Here is a 22,738-nt window from a genome sequence, read left to right as displayed (position 1 = left end):
GTTTCCTTCCCCAAACCCACTTAACCACTTTGGTTCCCACTGCTCTTGGCTGTCCTGGGACTCGGGCCCAAGTGTGGGTGGGTCAGTATGAATCCAGCCTTACCGCCAATCCTCTGCCAGCACTTGCCTTCCTGATGTGAAAGAGCCTTTGTTATCATTTGCCTGAAAAATCCCATCTTTTCCTTCCCCCCAGTCTAACACACATACCTGGCATCCTAGCACCTCAGGTTCCAAATCGGCCAAACTCAGCTCACTGTCTCCTCACCCCTCACCTGTCTTTTTCCCCTGAACTGTTTCTTCTGGATCTTGGTGGGGGTACCACCATTTTCCCAGGCACCCAGGTTAGAAACTTCAGCACCATCACCAGCTCCTTCTCCCACGGGCCATCCTTCATCTCTAGCTTCACCACACTTCACCACAACTTCACCAGAGGCAGTTGTTCTGCCTCTGGTCCTCTGGCCTTGGATAGGCTGTGAGCTCCCAGGGTCAGAGAACACGTCCCTTTTGTCTCCTCCCTTCTCTTCTTGCCATCCATCCATTCATCTACCCACCCACCCACCAAGTGCCTGCCGTGTTCTAAGTGCTCTCACAGCAACGACAAAGAGATGAGTAACATGTGGTTCCCGCCCTTGAGGAACTCATGTCATAGTCTGCAGGGGGAAACATAGAAACACCTCTCACGTGTCATGTCATCACCCAGCACAGTCTCTCACATAGCATATTATCCAAAAAAAACACAAATTCTGAGAGCAATGATGTACATTTTTACTAAAGGCTTTGTGGGAAAACAGAGGAAGACATTACCTTTCACACCACACAGAATAAATTCCTAAATGTCCCCTTGAAATCTCCCACAGCTCTCCAGCCTCTTCTGGCCGGTACTCCTCTGGCACCACCCTCTCTTAATGCTTCCCTCTTCCCTCACAGCTCTGCTCTCATTCTCTTTTCTTACCTGAGTAATCTAACCCTCTGACTTTTTCCACTTGCATCCCCGTCTCCGTTAAACAAAAGGATGCTCCTTTGAAATGTGGAGGTAGAGGGAAGGTATTGTAAATAATCCTTCTCCCCAACAGACACCCCCTGGCCCAGGCCCCTCGGCTCCTTGGCTGTAGCTGTAACCAAGGTCTGTGTACAGTGCTGTGGGCACACAGCAGAGAGAATGTAGCTATGCTTGGGGGAGTCCTGAAAGGCTTTCCAGAGGAAATGACATTTGAAGCAGATGTGGAAGGATGGAGAAGAGCTTTTCAGACAAAGCAAGTATCGTATGCCAGATCATCTGGTTAATGCAGAAGATAAAACCAAGAAACGCAGGAGCTTAGCAAGTTTTTAACACTTTAGCAAATGGAGGATGAATAAAATTTTTAAAAATTTAAGCCTGTCAAAAACTTTTGCAGAAGGAAGACAATTTTAACAGCTAAAAATGGCTCTGGAATTTTCCTAGGTTTGGGAGAAAAGTGACCCTAAAACTACTATTTTCCTACCCTAGCCATATTTTAAAAAACTTTTCACAAGAAAATCCAGGTCTTTTTCTGTTGAAAGGAAGGAAAAACACAGCAAAATCACTCCTTTGTGGTAGATAACTGAACTTAGTCAAATGAGAACTTTGCCTCATTGATTAATTAGCTAACTTAAACTCTTTGTTTCATACTATGTAAACCAATTTTCTAATCAGTATAAGTGAAGGTATTTTAGTGTAGCACCTGAATCAGTGAATGAATGAAGGACGGAAGGAGTAAATAAATAACTTCCCTTTTGTTAAAAACTGATTTCTTTCTTAATGGATGAACTGTATTTTTGGGTTTTTTTGGCCACACTGTGCGACATGTGGGAGTTCCCCAACCAGGGATTGAACCCATGCCCCTTTTAGTGGAAGCATGGAATCTTAACCACTGGACTGCCAGGGAAGCCCAAGAACTGTATTTTTGAATTCATATCTTCCTTTCTAAAAGGAGGATGCTTATGATACACTAGTCTGTTTATAGGAAACAAAACTTCCTGGGGTTAAACCATCATTGGATCTAAATTTTAATGTCCTATTCAAAGAATGGCTATGCAGTAAAAACTTATTAATTTATTTCGGGCTTCCCTGGTGGCGCAGTGGTTGAGTCCGCCTGCCAATGCAGGGGACACAGGTTCGTGCCCCGGTCCGGGAAGATCCCACATGCCGTGGAGCGGCTGGGCCCGTGCGCCATGGCCGCTGAGCCTGCGCGTCCGGAGCCTGTGCTCCACAACGGGAGAGACCACAACAGTGAGAGGCCCGCGTACCGCAAAAAAACAAAAAACAAAAAAAAAACCTTATTAATTTATTGAAAGAAAGAGTGAATATGGGCAAGTCTCGGTTCCAGAATCAGGTTGTACATGACCGGGGAGGGGGAACAGTATGCTCAGATATTGCCCTGATTAGTTTCCTTTGCTTTGCAGGACAGTTCTGGGATGAGGCTGTGGAAGAGGAGGTGGTTTGTGCTTGCTGATTATTGCTTGTTTTACTATAAAGGTGAGCTGAGGCTCAGGCCACCAAGGGGTCTTTGTGCCAGAGGGGGTGGTGAGGTCATGCAAATGGTGGTCTTCTCAAATCCAGTGAATGGACCAGTGGCCTGAGCTAATCGATAACCTGTTGACCTGCTGAAGTGTTCACTTTTACATATGTGCATGGTTGGTGATTTCATTTTTACCAGTCCCAGCACTGGAAGTGCCATTTGTTGAGTTAAAATAATAGAATCTGGTTTGCCTTCTACTTAAGGTCTCAAGATCTGGAGGTTTTCCAGCTTCTGCCCCACTTGTGGCACAGGCACACCTTTGATTCAGTCTGGAGAGATGGGAAGTATAGGTGAACATTATATTTTGTGACCTGTTATCTGGATTTATCCCGTTATTGGATGGGCAACTGGTGAACTAAATTGGCCATAGGAACATTTGTGGAGCCCAGTACGTAGAATTAGGGGCTGTGCAAAGGTGAGAAGAAAGTAAGGCTCAAAATATGGAGGAAGAGATAGCCTAATTTTAAGACAAGACTAGGTTTTGAAGACATCCAAAGTGCTTAGGCAGTTCAAGAGGAACAAGAAGCCAATTCCATCTTGGAGAACTTGGGCAGGCTCCTCAGAAGAATTAGGGCTCGAGTTGGGCTTTTTAGGATGGGTTGAGCTTTGCCCACGTGTAGGGGGATGATGGGCATTTAGGCAGAAGAAACAACTTGATTAAAGTCCTAGAAGCAGAAGAAAGTGGAATGACAGACCTGCAAAGCCAGAGTGAGTCTTGCATGGAGCACACGCTAGGAGATAAGGCTCAGGAGGTGGGTAAGAGCCCAAATGCAAAAGGGCTGTGACACTAGACAGAGGAAGTTGGGCTTCATTCTGTATCCAGTGGGCAGTCAGCAAGTGCCTTTGGGTGGGAGAGCAGTGGGACCAATTCTGTCATTAGGAAGTTACCTCTGGTAACGAAGACGGTTTGGGGGAGGAAGAGAATAGACATAAAAGGTAGGATATTTCACACCTGCTCTAACATTGCCTATGAGGTGTGTACCACCCAGAATTCCCTTCCCCATCCTTTGCAAAAGTTTAAATATTACCTTCTGAAGCCATCTCCACTTCCCCAGGCTGTGTGCCACTCCTGTCTGTGTGTTCCCGCAGCACTTGGTATGCCTCTGTGTTTCAGGAGTTAGCAGGTCGAGCTGAGCGTGTTTACATGCCTGTCCCCCTCCTCGGGGAGAGGGCCCTGTCTGATTCACCTGTGTAGTTCCAGCACTAGCACAAAGGTCCCCAGAGCACCTGAATGGGCGATCCATGATTGCTGTCATCCTGGGAGAGATAAGGAGCCTTGAACTAGGGCAGTGGGATGGACCAGCCCAAGGAAGGTGCCACAGAAGGTTATTCTGATTTGTATTTCCATTCAAAGACAGCCGAGAAGAAGTGGTCCTTGGGAGCATCCCTCTGCCCAGCTACGTGATCTCAACAGTGGCCCCCGAGGATCGCATAAGTCGCAAGTATTCCTTTAAGGTACTGCCGCCCCACCCCCACTCCTCCAGTGCAGCAATTCCATCCTAAGAAATGTTGTGTTCCACAAAATGGCTTCACAAAAGCAGTTGTTTCTGTTGGGGGTTGGGGGGAAGAAGTTAAGAGGTTGAGCGTTTCAGACTCATGTTAACAAAGTTATAAATTCTTTAAACAAGAATAATGTCACATCACAGTACTTTCATTTGTATCTTAGCTTTTGAGTCCCCCAGCCTTGCTTGAGTTTTTAGACCCCTCTTTTCCTGTCGCTGTTTCTGTGACAAGTATCAGCACGGCCCTTCTCATGCTTTCTTACCACTGTCACTGTCCCCGGTGACTCCAGAGTTGCTGTGGGTTGAAGATTCTGGATCCTCCTTCACTTCATGTTGCGTGATATGGTATTGCCTTATTTCTGTAAAACCTTCTGTGACTGGGAACTACTTTTATCCATGTTACCTCATTTGGTGCTTGTGGGGAGCCTGTGAGGTCAGGATCATTAGCTTCGTTTTATAGATTAGGAACACGAGGATCAGAGAGCTGAAAAAACTTGCCCACAGTCCCAAAGTTGGAAGATGATGGAGGCAGATCTCCACCCTGAACTCTGTCCTCTTTCAGTTGCATTACAGGGAGGGAGGACAATTTCTTTCTCTTCTTCTCTGCTTTTCTTCCATGTCTTACTCTGGTCACCCATATACACATTGCAGGAGGTGGGAGGTGGTTTCAATTAATGTTTATTGTTATCATTTTAGGAATACTTTTCTATTAAATTGTTCAGAGCCTCTCTTGCTTATTGTTGGCTCTGAAAACATTTTGTTCGATGGGTGTCACACTGGTCTTTTGCAGCCTGAAAGCCTTCCTCAGAAAAACCTTCCTTTCTAGGGTTTAGTGTTGCTACTGGGCAAACAATTGGGATAACGCTGTTGCGTGTGAATTTGCGGGGCGGGGGGGGCGACAGCATTTGGGATATCCTCAGAGTAACTGATTATAATAACTATATATAGTTCATCTTAACACTTTGTTGGGAGGTGTGAAAATACATTCTAGGAAAACATCTTTTATGTGTCATACATTTTTTTTTTTTAAATAGGCTTCACCAGGAGTGTTCCCTAAATATTTTTTCTGGGAGACAGAAGGCATGCATGTTTGGGGGGATGATTGGGGTCTTCAGGGTCTGAGAAGGGAGAAAAGCTATTGCAGACAGAATGGGTGATGTTCAGGTGGTTCTCCAGACAGGGCTGTGGTTTCCTGAGTGTGAAAGACTTCCCTTCCCTTTGGGTCGCAGTGTCATTCTTTTAGGAACCTGAGGATGGGCCCTGGGACAGTTCAGGATCCATGTCCTCGGGCATACTGAGGAGTGTGCAGTATTTTGTGTCCTGGGCCTTATGCTTGCCTCTGATGTCCATTCTTCTCAGTTTGCAGAGCTGAAATTCTCTGACTGTTGCTAGGGTACCTTGCCTGAGATTGTTCAGAGTACCTGTAGTGGTACATAGGCAGAGCCTAAAGGGCTGTGTGGTCCTCTCTCGTCTGTCTTCTCTAACTGTACGCTCAGCCAGGCAGCTCCTGGGCACTGTCAGGGAGCCAGGGTGTTAGATGTGCCCTGAGGCTCCGCTAGGTCTGCAGGACGAGCCAAGCAGGGCTCTCGGTGGCCTTTAGGAGCCATCGTTCCTCCCCCACCCCCACCCCCCTTGAGCTTTAATCACAGCCTGGAATGCCCTGAAGAGTTCCCCAACTCTTACTTACTTGTCCTTTAGGTGTCTGCTCAGGGGCCACCTCCTCCAGGAAGCCTTCCTTAAGTCCTCGGGTTAGGTACTTTTCTTCTGAACATCCACAGGTCTGGTATCACTGCACTATAAATGGTTGATTACCCATTCAGAGCTTTCTACAGGAAAACTAACCATCAGCTAGTTCTGCCAGGGTAGATGGGGCTAGTCTCATTCTGCAAACAGATAACATGGAGCAGTCACTTGTAGTAGGAGTTGTGGTGAATGACACTCCTTATACTTCCCAAGTTAAGGTCGGTTCAGGCTTACTTCTGTTTCATGTTTAGTCCTCTGTAAGTCAGTGATTGTTCACTGAATCACCTTAGCTTACTCAAGTAAATGCCTGCCCCAGAACCCGCTGTGGAACCCTTAGCTGCAGGCCGAGTTTGCCTGGACTCCCTTGGCACTGGGTGGGATGGATTCAGATATGTGAATGTCACAAGCAGGCCCGTATTTAATATCGTTTTTGGGCCTGGATGTTAGGCATGTGAGTGGAGAAGTGAATGCTGACAGTTCATCTGAGAGGTTTTATCCATGACCATTGGTGATTTTAGAAACATGTCATTTTCCAGATTCTGTTTAGTTCTCTCATTTTGCTTTCTCTGACTGGTCCTTGCATGGCGTCTGTCTGTCATTCTGGATCCAGATTATCAGACTAGTGATCTGTATCAGACTCATTTCTGGATAGAGCCTGAGAGCACTGAACAGAGAAGCTTGGACTCAGAGTCAGACATTCCTAGGTGTGAATCCTGCCTCCAACTTTTCAGTCGTTCAAAAAATATTTATTGGGCTTCCCTGGTGGCACAGTGGTTGAGAGTCCGCAGGGGACACGGGTTCGTGCCCTGGTCCGGGAAGATCCCACATGCCGCGGAGCAGCTGGGCCCGTGAGCCATGGCCACTGAGCCTGCGTGTCCGGAGCCTGTGCTCCGCAACGGGAGAGGCTACAACAGTGAGAGGCCCGCGTACTGCAAAAAAAAAAAAATATATATATATATATATTTATTTATTTATTTATTTATTGGGCACCTACTATGTACCAGGCACTGTTCCTGGGGATATAGTAGTGAACAAAATAGAGTCCCTGCTCTCATCGAGTTTATATTCTGCAGGGAAGAGACAGATGATAAACAAGCATGTAAAATAAAGAATACCAGGTAATAGGTGCTGTGAAGAATCTGTGACCAAGTGTGGAAATCTAGGAAAGTTACTTAACTTCTCAGAGCTTCACTTACCACATCTGTAAAAGAGATTCTGTTCCTTCCTTATAAGGCTGTTAGGATTAAAATGAGATTAAAGTCACGGAAGTACCTAGGAGACACATAGTAGGCACTCTGTAAATCTTCCTATTTCCACATCATTTTCCTATGTGGATTTGGTGAGCTTTTTCCTTGCCAATTTAAAGGACCTTGCTTATCAGAGCACAAGGGGGAAAACCTCTTGTTCGTAGTCCATTGCGGTTGCTTTTCCCAGTATACCTGTGGAACATGTGAAAGCACCTTGATGCTTCCTGACGTATAGTAGGTGTGCCAGGGTGTTCAGTCAAGTGTTAGACTGCTCAGCTGAGCTTTGTGTTGCCTCTTTGGCGAGACAAAAGAGCAGCTTCCTTGATGGGCGTACATCATGTTTCACGCCCAAGCAGGAAGCAGAGTGAATATCTGCACCGAGCTGCCTGCTGTTGAGCAGCTGATTTTTGAATCAGTTCCAGTCAGCAGGTGCTTCAGAAGAACCAAAACAGGGACTCCCGAGAGTCTGCTTCTATGGAATGAGGGTTTTTTAAAAAAATCTCTTTCTCAAATAAACCTTGAATTGACTGTATGCCCCTCCCTAAGTGGGAGTAAGATAAGTAGGAAACAGGTACAGCTGCGGGGCTTTTGCTGCGGGGAACAGACACAGCTGTTCCTAGGCCTGACTTCACCAAGAAAAGGGAATCCAGCCTGTGACGTTTTTTCGAGGTGTGGAAATAAACTGGGTGGTGCATGGGCTTTTAGTCTGGAAGAAGGGAGAACCTGGCCGGGGCGTTTCTGGGTTTTGCTCCTGGAAGTGAGACGCGCACTAACCTCTCTGACCTGGGTTTCCGTCTTCTCCCTCCAGGCCGTGCACATGGGGATGCGAGCACTCATCTATAATAGCTCCACCAGGGGCTCTCAGGCCGAGCAGTCAGGCATGAGGACCTACTACTTCAGTGCCGACACCCAGGAGGACATGAACGCTTGGGTCAGGGCCATGAACCAGGCTGCACAGGTGCTATCTCGATCGTCACTGAAGAGGTCAGTCCCCATGGAGGGTCCCTGCCAGAGCGCTTCCTACACAGGTGGGGGAACCCAAATAAGAACTCTTGGATGCCCAGAATTCCACCGTTCACTCACTCTTATTAAGCATTGCCCTCTCTTTGAAGTCCTGTTAAATGGTGACTTCTTCCAGGAGGAGACTATTTACAGGGCCAGCACATGCTGCAGGCAGAGCTGGAAGGTCCCCTAGGAATTATCTAGTCCACTGTCCTCATTAAACAGAGAAACAGGAAGGGCTGGGAGAGTGAAATGACTGCCTGGGATACACAGCCTTGGTACCTGGTTGTATGTTTCTCAGTCTTTCTTCTCTTGTGTGTGGTGGAAGGGAAAACCTTGGGGCTAAGACTGGGGAGGAGGGAGCAGACAGACAAGAAAGATCTTGCAAACTGGAAACATGCCACCGACGGCCCACCTTGTTGTTGGGAGCTGACTTGGGAGCTGTCTTCCAGCTGCCTCTTCCCTCGAGTGGGCCAACCAGGGTACCATCAGGGATCTTGAAGTTCCTGAGTCTGTTGACTGTGGGTGATTCCCTGTGAGAAAGCAGAGGAGAAACATGAGTGGAGTCATGGGCTTGGGGAAGGTGGGGTAGTCCTGGAAAGTCAGGGTGCCTTTAGCCAGTCCTCATCTGACATGAGCCCCGTTCTTCACTCTCTGGACACCTTGCTCTGCTTAGAGGCCTCTTTGACAAAGGTCTGTTAGTGAGGGCTCAAAACAAGAGTAGTGTTCTCCAGCAACCTAAAGACAAGATTCTGCAGTAACTGCAAATGGGTTTCACATGGATGTTTTTATATTGTCCACCTTTTCCAACTCACGTGTATGCTATTTTTGGTGTTAGTGGTACTTCCTAGCTTCATGATATCTTTCCTGAGACGATCAGACCTTTGATATAGATAGTGACCTCCCTCAAGAGGTCAGGCTCTACCCTTGGAGCTTCCTAGCAACTCAGTCGAGCATTTGTCATGCTGGGTTTTTTTTTTTTTCTGTCTATTTTTCAGTATCCTAGGCTTCAGGTGGGAATCATCTTTGTATATTCCGCACACCTGACATATAGTAAGCTCTCAAGTGTCTGTTGAGTGAGTAAGTGAGAGATAGGAAGAATGAATGAATACGTTGAACAGAACCAGGACCAAAGACTATCCTGGAGGTTTCCCCGTGGGCCCTGAATCAGTAACTCTTAACTACAGGTATTCAGTCAGGTTTGCCTCTGCTTCTTAGCATTGTCATCCTTCTGTTATGTCCATAATGATGATATGAAAGCCTGTGCCATTAACCTGCAGGTACTCTGTTCAGAGTGACATTGGCATTTCCACCTTCATCCTAGGAGAAGGAAACTGGGAAGGTTTGACACGACTTACTCCTAGTGTACATGCTCACTGTTTCCTAGTTTTTGTTGTTCATTCTTTTTTTTTTTAATTAATTAATTTACTTATTTATACATACATACGTACATACGTACAATAAGTGAAGACATTCCCTGGCGGTCCAGTGGTTAAGACTCCACTCTGCCAATGCAGGGGGCGTAGGTTCGATCCCTGGTCAGGGAACTAAGATCCCACATGCCACGTGGCACGGCCTAAAGAAAAAAAAAATCAGCACAATAAAGGCCAGAAAAATTAACAATTAAAAAAAAATGCAGAAAGCAAAGAGAAATATCCTTGGTCACCTTCCCAGGGTTACCTCTGTTACCAAGTTAACAGGGATCCTTTTAAACTATTTTCTATTCATATATGTGCTTATATAAATATAGAGGGGGTTTTGTGCTTTTTTTTATAGCATGAATGATACTGATCTTGAAAATCATTCTGTATCAGTGTACATGGGCTACCTTTATTTTTGACTGCTGTATGATACTTCATAAGGTAGAGGTACCATAATGTATTTAAGCGTGTGCCATATCTTGGATAGTTTATTTTTTGTCCTCTTTTACTGCTGTAGGTAGTTTTGTGTAATGAAAAACTTTCTACAGGCCTCTGCGTGTGTGAGGCTTTCAGATTGCTAGGTCAATATACAATGCATTTTTAATTTTAATCAATACCACCAAACTGCCCTTTAAAGAAAGCTGTATATTCCACTAGTGAGAGCGCTCATTTCCCCACATCTTTGCCAGCAGTTGATATTATCAATCTTTTTCATTTTTGCTGAGCTGCTGTGTAGATAAATGGTATCTGGTTATTTTAATGTGTATTTTCATGATAGTAGGGACCTTTTATATTTATTGACCACTTGTATTTCCTCTGCACTGAATTGCTGGTACCTATTCTCTGCCCATTTTTCTACCGAGTTGCTTGCTTTTCCTCTGTGCTTCCTTTCCTACATGTGCTGATATCTGCCCAGTTAGGAATGCAGCTTAGCCTATTGCAGAGGTTGGTTATAGGCTCTCCAGTCTTGTTATTTAGTCTGTAATATTCTGGCATTTTCCCTGTTCTCTTGGATTCCTCAGAGATCACCTGAGAGGTTTCTTGAGCCCATCTCCGAGTTCCCTTAGGGCCCTGGCGTGCTAACAGCTGGGCCTTTTCCATCTTCCTCCCCACCTTGGTCTTTCAGTCTCTCTTAACCAAGGTTGTTCTCTTATTCATGATGAAGTTCATTCATCTCAATGAAGATAAGGAACTAAATCCAGAAGTTGAAGAATTCAACTTTATTTGTGCTGTGGTCATCTTCCCAAGCAGAGATACCTATGTCTTATACTTTTTTTTAAAGTTCTCCCCTTCTTTATTTTAATTCTTAGAAAATAGAAAATTTTGTTTTATTTTACTTTGCTTTAAATAAACAAACCTCAGTCCTTCTAGACTTTACTGTTTCTGTAGTCATTCATGTAGGCCCATTCCACTGGATTTGTATTTTATCTCCGCTTGATGAATTTCTTGTGTCCTTTTATAACGTGAGCTCTGAGAGCTCCCTGTGTTTTTACATTGGTTTCTTTCTACCGGCAACATTAAATGGGTTCATTCTTGTGTCCCAGCTTTGCTCGGTTCTTCGTGCCTGACTAGGGCATTGGGTCAAAGATAACTTGAGAATGAGATCAGGCTTAATAGGAAAAAGTGCTGTGATTGATAAGTGATGTCTGCCTTGAACCGTTCAGGATGAACTTGCTAGCTGAGATTAGGATTTTTTTTGTTGTTGTTTTTTTTACTTTTTCCTACCTGAAGATTTTGTAATTAACTATCAGATTTTGGTTTTAGAGGGGCTCCTTCCCTTCTCCACTGGGCTGCCTTCCAGATCTCAGGCCATTTGTATTGTCCCTAGCTTTTTCCTGAACTTTTAAATGTGTTCTTACTATGCTCTTAATAAACTCTTAAAATCCCATAATCATCTTTGCCCAAGGTTTCTTCCCCATTTAAAAAAAAAAAAACAAACTTGTTATACCTTCTGACGCAGACGAAAAGCAGAATAACATTTCCTCTTAATTTTCTGAGGTGAAATTATCAGCCAAGGAAATTCAGACTTATTAAATGTTCTATTTTACCAGAATAAGATGGTCAGACATTTGGTTAGTTAGAAGTATTCATCATGCAGGACTACATCTTGCCTCTCCTCCACTTTGGTGATCTGCTCTGCAAAACCTCCATCTCTGTTATGTGGGTGGCCCCAACCATAGCTTTTTGTTCTCTCCCTCCTTGTTTCTCACCCAAAAGCTTCTATCCTTATTCATACAGGCAAATGCTTTCTTTATGAATGTGGTACATTAGGACTTCTGACTGCAGGTAAAAGAAAATGCAAATTTACCTTAAAAGGGGAGGAATTTATTGATTCATGTCAATGAAAAGTTCAGGATAGCTTCTAGCTTTAGAAACAGTTGGGTTCAAGGCTCAGACAGTATCATTACAAGTAATTCTCTCAGGCTCTGCCTGCCTGGGCTGGATTCATTCTTAAACTCCGTGTGGAGGTCCCTGGCATATCTAGGACCTGGTGGCTAGATAGCTGCAGTAGCCCCAGACTTGTGTTGTCCAAGTTAAGTTCAGCAGGAAAGAGCCAGAGTCTTATCCAGAAGCTCTGAGGTCTTATTCTGATTAGACAGGCTTAGGTCACATTGATTCCCAAAATCACATACTGTGGCTAGGGAATGCATGTACTGATTGGCACAGACCTGGGATACATGCTTCACTTCTGAGAACTAGACCATGGGGACTGAGAGCCAGGTAGGGGTGGATTCCCAAGTAATGCTAGGGTTATGGGCAGAGGAAGGAGAAATGACTTGATGGGATGTGGTAAACGAGATGTAAGCAACCAATATCCAGGCCACTTCCTACTGTATCAGTTTCTTTTGCCTTAAGTACTAACTCCTTCCAGAGTTTAGTCTCTGAAGTTGGGTAGACTGGGGTTTAAATCCCAGCTTTACTACTTTCTAGCTGTGTCACTTGTGTAATTTAGGTATGCTTTTTAAACCTCAGTTTTTCTAAGTTATCGGATTTTTGCAAAGATTAAATTAAATGAGTGTATAAAGTGCTTACTTCGCACATTGCCTAAGACATAGTTGATACTCCATCTCAGATGTGCTAGCTTCCATAGGGTTCGGTTTAACAATGTCATTGGGTCTTTTTCCTTTGCACCCTTTCAGTTTCATCGTTAATCCTCTGGTTTACATTGATGATGAATCTCCTGTGAGCAAATCATACTCTCTCCCTTGCCAGGATGTGCCCATCCCCTAGCAGTGTGAGTTGTGGCTCAGCAATCCAGGCTCCCTACAGCAGTGTCCCTCAGCCTGCCCCTCGCCGCTCTCCTCCTCCAGCCTCTTCCTACATCCTCTAACCATAGAGGGTGCTGAGCACCGTTGCTGCACCTCCTCCCTTTGTCCTCTTGTTTCCTACACAGGCTTCAGGGTCTCTTGATAGACAAGTATTCTTGAGGCCCCAGCCCTAGGCTGTAAGGAGCACCAAGCACTGCTGCCAGAGCCTGCCCTCTACCTCCTTCTGTCCATAATTTCTTCTCCCCTGTTTCCATGTTCTTCCACTTACTAGACTTTGGATTCTGGTTTTTGATTCTCTGCAGCCTCCTTGACATTTGTCTTCTGAGTTCCCCGCTGTTGAACTGGTTATTCTTCTCTTGTCTAAGGATGTCTTGTTCTTTCCAGTAAGCTAAAGCACTAAGCAAGGAGGTCAGCTTGTCGTTACAGTTCACAAAACTGACAAGCAATTCAGATAGGAGGGCCTATCGGAAGACGACTTATCTCTTTTTATCAGTTTCCAAACGTCTCTGGTCTGTGGTGTAACTATAGTCCTGTCTTGGGACTGAAGGCACTTATAGCCTAGTCACCTTTGGCATAAAATCCAATCTCCTTAGTAGGGCTTTTGATCCCTGCCTGAGTCTGGTCCCTGCAGGTGCCTTTGGCTCACATTATGCTATTCCTTTTCCTCTCGGCCCCAACCATACTCAAATTATTGAATTGGGTGCGTTTGTCTGTACTTTTGTCCACTTAGTCTTTAATTCTACAGTTATTTATTGAGGGCATATTGTGCGTCAGACACTGTTAAGCATACTGAGAGATACAGCAGTCTTCAATAGAGAGGCAAAGTCCCATGCATTCTTGGGTGGGTGAGGGGGAGAGAGACCGTATACAGGCACACAAATCAGCGAGATGATTTTCTATCATGATCTGTGCATGAAGGCAGTAAAATGGAGTGATGAGATGGGAAGGGACTAAGGGGCAGGGAGCGGCCACTTCTGTTTGGGTGGTCAGGGGAGGCCTCCATATGGGGAACGTGTGGAGGTGAGGCCTGATTGATGCAGGAAACTTGCATATGTAAAACTTCGAAGAAGAGTGTTCTGGGCGGAAGGTATGGCACTTAGAAATGCCCTGAGGCAGGAAGGAGCTCGGTTTATTCAAGGAACAGAAAGCTGGAGAGTTGTGGCCAATCAAAGCGAGCTAGGGGGAGAAGAGACTGTGATGAGCTCTGGCAGGTAGATGGAGGTCCATACCGTGAGGCCCAGGATCCCTCTGGGCCTTGCTCATCTGCTCCCCTGGCCCTCACCCTTATTAGGACAATTCAGCACAGCCTTCAGGTCCTAGCCTATGCATATGTCTTCCTTCTTTGACCCTCAGTGTGTCAGATGCCTCTGCTTGTAGCACTCTTTCGTTCCTTATGCATAGAACTTTCATGTTAAAGTTATGTTGGCCTGCTTTCTCACTGTCACCCCGCTAGACTGTACGCTCCTTGAAAATGAGAATAGTCCTGGCACATAGTAAGCATTCAGTTAATGATGGGTGTGTGGGTGTTTGGCTGGCTGGGCACGTGGGTGGTTGGATGGATGAACAAAACTTCTACCTGTAAGATGTTCAGATAAGGACTTGTGGTGTCTGAGAGCCGTCTGAGCACTGCTGTGGGATTGATTGTGGGGACTCAGCCTGCTCAGAAGTGGCCCACACGTTTCTGGCTATGTGCACTCTCCTCAGAGCATGGAATCTTTGGCCTTCCAAACTCTGATCCCTTTGGTTAAAGTGTGGCAGGACAACGCCTGAGGTTGGACAAGCCCCTTGGACCCTTGACAGAAGTAATTTATAGACATGTTTTCAGCCCAGGTGCGGGGCTTTGGAGTTGGATCAGACGGAATTTGAGTCCTGCTTATGTCACTGGTTGCATGATTCAGAGCAAGTTGCTTAACCTGAGTTTCACGTTCATTACCTATAATGAAACAATAATATCTCTAGCTTTGTGCAATGATAAGAAGAGATAATATATTTGAAGTGCTTATAGCTTAACTTACTTTTGCAGTTAGTACGTGCTCACCACAGTCCCTATCTTTCAGTAGAGACAATTTATTGTAAGTAATCTGGTGCTCACGTGAGTGCCCTCAGCCTCTCTGGGCTTGACAGTACTGACCTTGCAAGATTGTTGTAGGGATTAGAGATGGAACCTATGTCAGGTTCCTGGCACACAGTAGGACGCAGCATATAATAACCAAGCATTGGCCACAGAAAATGAATGACCCAGACTGTAACTGCTGTAGAGAGATGGGAAGTGAGGAAGCTTGGTGCGTGCCAGACTGGCTCAGGTTGGGCTGTGACAGTTGAGCGTTACTTACGCAGCTAGAAGGAAGAGGGAAGGATTCTCCGGGCAGGAATGAGCAAAGCGAGGAGACCTGGCAGCCATTATATATCTTTCCTTTCTTCTTCGTCTGGTTTGTCAGGTCCTTAAAACTCCACAGGGGACTTTGCCGATAGCCACTCTGCTGAGGCAAGTGATGGCCTCAGGTGGGAGTCTGGTGTTTCATTTATCCTTCAGTCTCACTCTTCTCTGGGGGAGGACAGGCCCTCTTCTTGTTTATTTAGAGCAGAGCATGAAAGACAGCAAGTTATCTTCCCCCATCCCAGGGGAACTGCCCTATTTAACTCTGGGGAAAAGTAGAACCCGATTCCTGTCTCCATTTCTCTCCAGCCATTTCCTTCCTCAAATCTAGGAACTAATTCAACTGAGCAAGCCTGCCTTCATGCTTCCTAGAGACTTTGGGCCCATCCTCTTCAGCCTTTTATACAAGTCTATGGACTGTGCTCAGGGTGGGTTCTAGCTTTTGAGCCCACTGCCCTCCTGAGCCTTGGGGTCAGTGCTCAGGAACTTCTGCCCTTGACCTGGCTCAGACCAAACTCTCCAAGGATTATCAGTGGCCTGACCCTTGTTCTTGGGCTATTAGTTTGGTCATTTAGGTATGGTGAGTAGGGAGGGATCCTCCAGTGGGATTGCAACAGGAAGGCTGTGTCTGCCAACAGGACCAAGGTCCAGCCAAGCTCCTACAAGCTGTCGTTCCTTTTCTCACCCAAGTCTTTGAATGAGATTTCAGTGGGTGTGTGTGTTTAACATTAAGATAGAAGTAAATATTGTTCCTTATTTCCTGGTGAGATGAAGGGTTTGGAGGCAGAATAAAATAATAGTCAGTGTACAACTGCTTGGTATGATCTGTTTACTTCCAAGTTCTTGTGAAGGACAGGAATAAGACAGAAGTATCCTCAGTCTGAGATAGGTGCTCTTCCCACTTGCAGGGGAAAACAAGGATTTTCTCTAAGCAGACATAAAGCATTGCTGTGATGTGCTGAAAATGGGGTGGCCCAGTCCCTGCTAATGATGGGCTCAGCCCCTTGCATCAGTTAGGGATTGCGTTTGGTTGCCAGTAATAGAACAACCCAACTTAGGGTGGCGTAATCAAATTGAGTTTTAGTTTTCTCACTAGCAGGGATCTAGAGTCAGTTAATTTGGACTAATGTAGTAGGGACCCAGGCTCTTTCTCACTTTCTACCCAGATTTTGGCAGGTGGCTTTCATCCTCATTTTTGTCACCTTGCAATCCAGCATAGAGTCTAAATTCCAGGCAGGAAGAGGGGAAGGGTTAGCTAAGAGAGCTAAGCATTCCTTCTTTTAAAGGCTTTCCTGGAAACCCATCCAGCAATTTCTGTGCACATCTTATTGGCCAGATTTATGTTACACCGTCAGCTCCACGGGAGGTTAGGGAATGTAAGTTTTTTGTTGGGTACATTGCCACTTTGAAAAAACTGGGGCAAGGAAGAAGGAGGGAATAGATATTTGAAGCCAGTACATTTGTATTTGAGGACACGCTATGTGCCAGCCCCGGTGCTGTGCTCTTTCTGTGCATTGTCTCCTTTAATCCTCAAAACGACCCAAGGAGGCGGGGGTTGTCCCTATTTTGTAGATGAGGAACCTCAGACCAGAGAGGTTAGGGACTTGCCCAAGGTCACCCAGCTTCTATGGGCTGGAGCCAGCTCTTGAATCCAGGTCTGACTGGTTCTAATCCTATGCACTCTGGGTTTGTCAAGCTTGAGAAGTGACACATGTGGCCAAAATGGTCACCAAATGTCAGGAATTCCCTGTGTTTTTGAAGAGTCACTGATTCCAGGTGCTCACAACGATAGTAATGACCTGCACAAGAAAGGCTTGTGTCATCTTAGCTGAACATCTGTGCCCTGCATGGCCAACTTCTCTGAATGACACCGTCACTGAAAGCCAAGGAATACTTCATTCTTTCCCACCACTGTGCTAAATTGAGCATTGCAAATCTATTGTGATAGATCTCCTGATTTGAGAAGTCATGTGTTACACTGGTGGGAATGCAGGGAGACAGGGAGAAGACCAAAAAACACTTTTGCCTTAAATCCCGTAACTTACTAAGTTAAATGTTTGTCAGGTAAGGTGGGGGGGTCGGGAACATTCCCTTCACCTTTCTTCCGTGCAGCCAGAGCCTGAACGTTTTGGACACAACGGCATCTTATCTGAGGTGAGTCCCAGCAGCTGTGGAAATAGAAGCTGTTCATAAGCCCGAGTATTAGGGCCTAGAAAGCTGCCAGGTAGCAAGCAGACAGCCATTCTTTTAGCCATCCTCTAAAGGTTTGTTTTGCAGTAAATGCTGGTGTCAATCTGAGAAAAGGGTTTATCTTTCTCAATCAACTTTATATTCAGGACGTGTTGGCATGTGTCGGAGTATATACACTCATATGTACACACACAGTAGGGGCTAATATTTGTAGTTATAAGTTAATTCCAAGGTTAGAAAAGACTGGCAAACTCCATGATTTGGGGTCAGCTTATGAGAACAGTATTAAATGTGGTTACCATGATTAAATCAGACTTTAGGATTGTCTGGGTTTGACAGCAGAGGCTATTTTCTCTACTACTTTCTTATATCCCCTAGTGCCTGTACCAGTGGGGATATATAGGTTCTCAATAAATACATGGAAGTTGATTGGTAAAAGAAGAAAAATGCCCGTTACAGTTGGTTCGGCTAAGACACAGTACCCACAACCCCCGGGTTCTGAAGTTGAGGACATTCTCTTATTTTATTTTATTTTAAAATTTATTTTATTGAAGTATAGTTGGTTTACAATGTTGTATTAATTTCTGCTGTACAGCAAAGTGACTCAGTTATATATACATTCATTTTCATATTCTTTTCCATTCTGGTTTATCACAGGATATTGAATATAGTTCCCTGTGCTATACAGTAGGACCTTGTTGCTTATCCATTCTATATATAATAGTTTGCATCTGCTAATCCTAAACTCCCAATCCATCCCCACACCTCCACCCCCTGCAACCATAAGTTTGTTCTCTATATCTGTGGGTCTGTTTCATAGATAAGTTCATTTGTGTCATATTTTAGATTCTACATATCAGTGATATTATATGGTATTTGTCTTTCTCTTTCTGAATTACTTCACTTAGTATGCTAATCTCCAGGTCCATCCATGTTGCTGCAAATGGCATTATTTCATTCTTTTTAGTGGCTAAGTAACATTTCATTGTATATATGTACCACATCTTCTTTATCCATTCATCTGTCGATTGAAGAAACCCTCTTTTCCCTTCAATTCTAATGTCATCCATTTAGGTGCATATTCGTTTTACTACATGGCTTTTACGACAAGGCGCTGTTTATCTTTGTGGTGGGAATAACAAGGAGGTACAGTTACTTCGGTCTCACAATTGGAGTAAGCAGGTTATAAAGCTTCAGCATCTTGGCTGGGGTGTGACCCAGAGGGCAGCCAGAGCTTTAATCTTCTAGACAGCAGCCTAAGCACACCACTAAGGGGTGGTTTCCTGAATTTGAGAAACAGTAGAGAAGATAAAGGCCAACTTAGATGACTTGAAGACTGGGGTTACACTGATGTGGTGTTGGGAGGGAGGATTAAAGGAAGAAAAGAAAGACAAAGTTAAAACCTATAATGTGTACATTGTGGAACAGAGTCGTCCCTTTAAAAACTTATGGTAAGAATTGCTTTTTCTTAAAGTGCAGATCCCTGAATATTTCCCATCTGTTCCTACTACTTGAGCTTATAGACTCACTGGACTTTAGGAATGGAAGGGTCCTTGGAGATCACCATCTAAATATGTCATTATAAAATGATGTAATAGGACTCCTTCTGCTATAAGTAATAGAGACCAAACTCAGACTAGCTTAAGTGAGAAACAGAATATATTGATGCACAACCAAGAAGTCCAGGGATATATCTGGGTTAGGTGTGGCTAAATCTAGTTCAGGCCAAGTCTTTAAGATTCTATTTCTCTCCGTCTGCTTTTCTTGGTGTTGGTTTCACTCTCAAGTACCTGCTTCCCATGTAGTCGTAGCAGCTCAAGACCAGCTCCAACCAGAGTCCTAGAGCTAACTCTGATTGGCCTGGATTGGGTGATGTGTCAGCCTCTGAGCCAGTCACTGAGACTTTGGATCCTCAGCTCCACAGGGACTTGTAGAGTCAGCAGCACCTTTTAAACCACAAGGACTGAGCGTGGGGAGGGTGATCCCCAAATGAAAACTGAAACACTGTTAGAAGAAGGGGTGGGAGATGGGGGGGAAGATGTCCCCTAGTGATGGATAGAAAGAGGTCCAAACAAGCTTCCCCCCTCCACAAAGCTTTGGGTTTTTATGGAGAAGTCATGAGTACATGGACATGAGATGTGAGATTGCTTTTCTCAGTTTCCATGCCTAAGTTAAGGCCAACAGTTCAGCCTGCACGCACTAAGAAGCAGACCTGTGTTAGGGTTTGGATTTTCACTTTACACTGACGTTTTAACCAGCTCCCTGACTGGATTGATCTGCCCTGAATCAGTGCTGATTATTGGTAGCTGAGGTTCTGAGATATGTTGCAGGGACGCCTGAGGTCTGGCCACCAAGATGTAAATGCAGGAGCATTTCCGTTGTTCGTTCTCCTGTTGAAATGGAGAACCCTCAGGCTTGGCCATTTCAAGGAGTGAGGGATGTCTAGACCAGGACCTTTTTACCAAGGAGCACAAGTCGACCAGCTGCCCATTCAAGGTTCCCTGGTAATTTTTCTGGTCCTTCTGAGCTAGGCTGGAGTGGGTTCCCCTGCCTCCCCAGTCTAAACTCTGCTAAGCTTATGGAGCTGCTGCTGCTGTCTCTCTGGTATCAAGTAATGAGGAGGCAGACATAACTAGGACCCAAGGAGGTGGGGAGAAAGGCAGCTTCCAGTGCGAGATGGGCCATGAAAGAAACCTGCCCTTCTCTATGCCCCAGAAGCTCTTTAGCCTTGGTTCACGTCCTCCCCTGTCACCCCCACCCCATTCTCCTTTGCAGTTTCCAGGTCTGCATATGTGCAAATCATGGACATGCATTTGGAGAGGCAGTAGAGAGCAGTGGCTATAGCACATGGGCTCTGCAGTCTGCCTGGGATTAAGCCCCGGTGTCTCTCTTTCCCAGCAGTATGGTCTTGGGCAAGTCATTTATCTTCTCTGTGCCTCCGTTTCCTTATCTCTGAAATCTGACTAATAATACTTCAGAGAATTGTGGTCAGGTCAGTGTTCTTGCATTCCTGTTTGAGCAGTTCCCCGACAAGATACAAAAGTAGTCATATAAAGAGATTGCTGTGCCAATTCTCTACCCACCATCTTGGAAGAATGTTAATTATGCTGCTAATTGTACTTTGGGCTGTGCTGGATGCCAGTGGGAGAGACCCTGGGCTCAGGAGCCTTCTAGCCAAGCTGACCTGCCCCAGACAGACAGGTGGACAAACAGCAAAAGGGAAAGGCATGAGAATACCACATGTACCGTTTATTTGTTTATTGGTATTTATAGAGCTCCTATTCTGTACCGTTATTTCATGGAAGTTCTGGGCATACGATGAATGGCCAGTTGGGCCTCTGGCCTGAAGGAGCTCATAGTCTACTTGGGCGCTAGATGAGTAAACATGCAGTTATGGTCCAGTGTGATTAGTGTGATAGTGGGGTCAGCTGAGATCCTGATCTAGACTGGGTGTGTGTGTGTGTGTGTGTGTGTGTGTGTGTGTATGTGTGTGTGTGTGTGTGTATGGTGGCTTCCTGGAGGAGGTGACATTTAAGCCAGATCCCAGAGGAGTAGAAGTTAGGCCAGCAGAGTAAGGGGATAGGTATGAAAGGAGCTCCAGGCAGAGGGAAGAGCCCATGCAAAGGCCTGGAGGTAATTGGAGTGTAAAGTGTATCCTTTGGGGAGTCTCGGCTGGGGGTTCCAGTCTGGATGGGGCTGAACGTGCTGCTGTCATTGCAGGGACATGGAGAAGGTGGAGCGGCAGGCGGTCCCCCAGGCCAACCACACAGAGTCCTGTCGAGAATGTGGCCGCGTGGGACCTGGACATGCAAGGGATTGTTCTCATCGCAAACGCGAGGATTCCTTTGGATTCGAGAGGCGGGAGCAGGAGGAAGACCGGTACCGCTCCCAGAGGGACCCACTGGAGGGCAAGCGGGACAGGAGCAAGGCCAGGTCCCCATACTCACCCACCGAAGAGGATGCCTTGTTCGTGGATTTACCCTGTGGCCCAAGAGGCCAGCAGGCTCAGCCCCAAAGGGCAGAGAGGAACGGTGTGCTGCCTGGCACATCTGGCCCAGGAGAGCAGAACGGGACTGGCGGGTACCAGCGGGTCTTTCCTTCCAGGACCAACGCTGAGAAGCACAGCCAGAGGAAGAGCAGCCTGGCGCACGTGGAGCAATGGGCAAAGACCCAGAAGGCGGACGGCAGGAGGTCAGTAGTGGACTCAGGATCGCTGCTGCTAATGAGCATAAAAATGTCATAAGAGTAGCTATCACTTACCCAGCACATGCTGGTACATGCCGGCCTTGAACTCTACCTCTGTTATCTCCATAAATCCCTGCAACAGCCTTGCAAGGAGGGGTGATAGCCTCAATTTATAAACAAAGAAATTGGGGCTTGGAGAAGTATGGGAACCTGCCCAGGGCACACAGATAAGCGGCAAAGGCAGAGTTTAGACTCAGTCCGTGAGCCTCCCAAGTGCACACGAGATTATATCGGGTTAGGGGTTTCCCATTCCCCAGGGAGCATGCCTTGAGACTGTCGGCATGTAGACAGTAACTGATCTTCTCCTCTTACTTAGCTACTTCTCTGCATCCGGGAAATATTTGTAGCAGCTAGAGTAAATACAGATCCGTTTTTAATTCCAGGCACGTAGAGCAGTGCTCAGGCACTGTTGACATTAAGCTTTATTATACCCGTTCCTTCAAGAAGTGGTTTTAATTATTTAGAGGGAATGCATCTCTTGCTATTTGCAAAGCACTATCTGTATTTTATTATAATTTTAGATTAGGACACATTTATGAATGTGAAGAATTCAGGGTCACTCAGCTTCCACATTGTCCTTAGAAGCCACTGTGTGTTGTCTTCACTTTGAAGACAGCAAATCCCCCTCGCCATCCTCAGGCTTCTATTTATTTATTTATTTTTGCGGTACGCGGGCCTCTCACCGCCGTAGTCTCTCCCGCTGCGGAGCACGGGCTCCGGACGTGCAGGCTCAGCGGCCACGGCCCACGGGCCCAGCCGCTCCGCAGCATGTGGGATCCTCCCGGACCAGGGCACGAACCCGTGTCCCCCGCATTGGCAGGCGGACTCCCAACCACTGGGCCACCAGGGAAGCCCCATCCTCAGGCTTCTAAAACAAACCCCAGACTGGAGACGAGATAGCAAAGTCGTGGTGCATTCAGAAAACCCGCCAAGGGCTGGAGGGGCCACAGTGAATGCGTCAGAGCTCAGGCCAAGTCTGCCACAGGCCTGATACACATGCTTTAAAGTGCTGCTCTCCATTCTCCCTGTGTGAGGCCCACACTTTCCACTATGGGGTCTGGAGGTGGTGGTGCTCCAAGGGGAATAGGCTAGGCCTCTTTTTAGGTGGGTGGGGCTGTTGTGAATATGTGGGTGTTGTATGCATGTGCGGGTTGTGTAACTTCTTTAATCTGGTCCAGGTGGGCTCTTGTGAGGTTAGATGGTGG

The 22,738-nt window shown here is 46.0% G+C and overlaps 1 protein-coding gene across 1 annotated transcript in view; it reads left to right on the top strand.

The window, feature by feature from the left end:
• Positions 1-22,738, top strand: part of PLEKHA7 (pleckstrin homology domain containing A7) — a 224,989-nt gene that overhangs the window by 138,312 nt on the left and 63,939 nt on the right. Inside the window, exons 7-10 of the mRNA XM_033862587.2 lie at positions 2,422-2,494; positions 3,892-3,992; positions 7,838-8,013; positions 21,009-21,479. Coding sequence (XP_033718478.1) covers positions 2,422-2,494; positions 3,892-3,992; positions 7,838-8,013; positions 21,009-21,479 — 821 coding nt within the window. The remainder of the gene's footprint in view (positions 1-2,421; positions 2,495-3,891; positions 3,993-7,837; positions 8,014-21,008; positions 21,480-22,738) is intronic.

Source organism: Tursiops truncatus, chromosome 8 (genome assembly GCF_011762595.2).
Source record: "Tursiops truncatus isolate mTurTru1 chromosome 8, mTurTru1.mat.Y, whole genome shotgun sequence".
NCBI lineage: Eukaryota > Metazoa > Chordata > Mammalia > Artiodactyla > Delphinidae > Tursiops > Tursiops truncatus.
The sequence above is the reverse complement of the archived record's forward strand: the minus strand, read 5'-3'. Positions and strand labels throughout refer to the sequence as shown.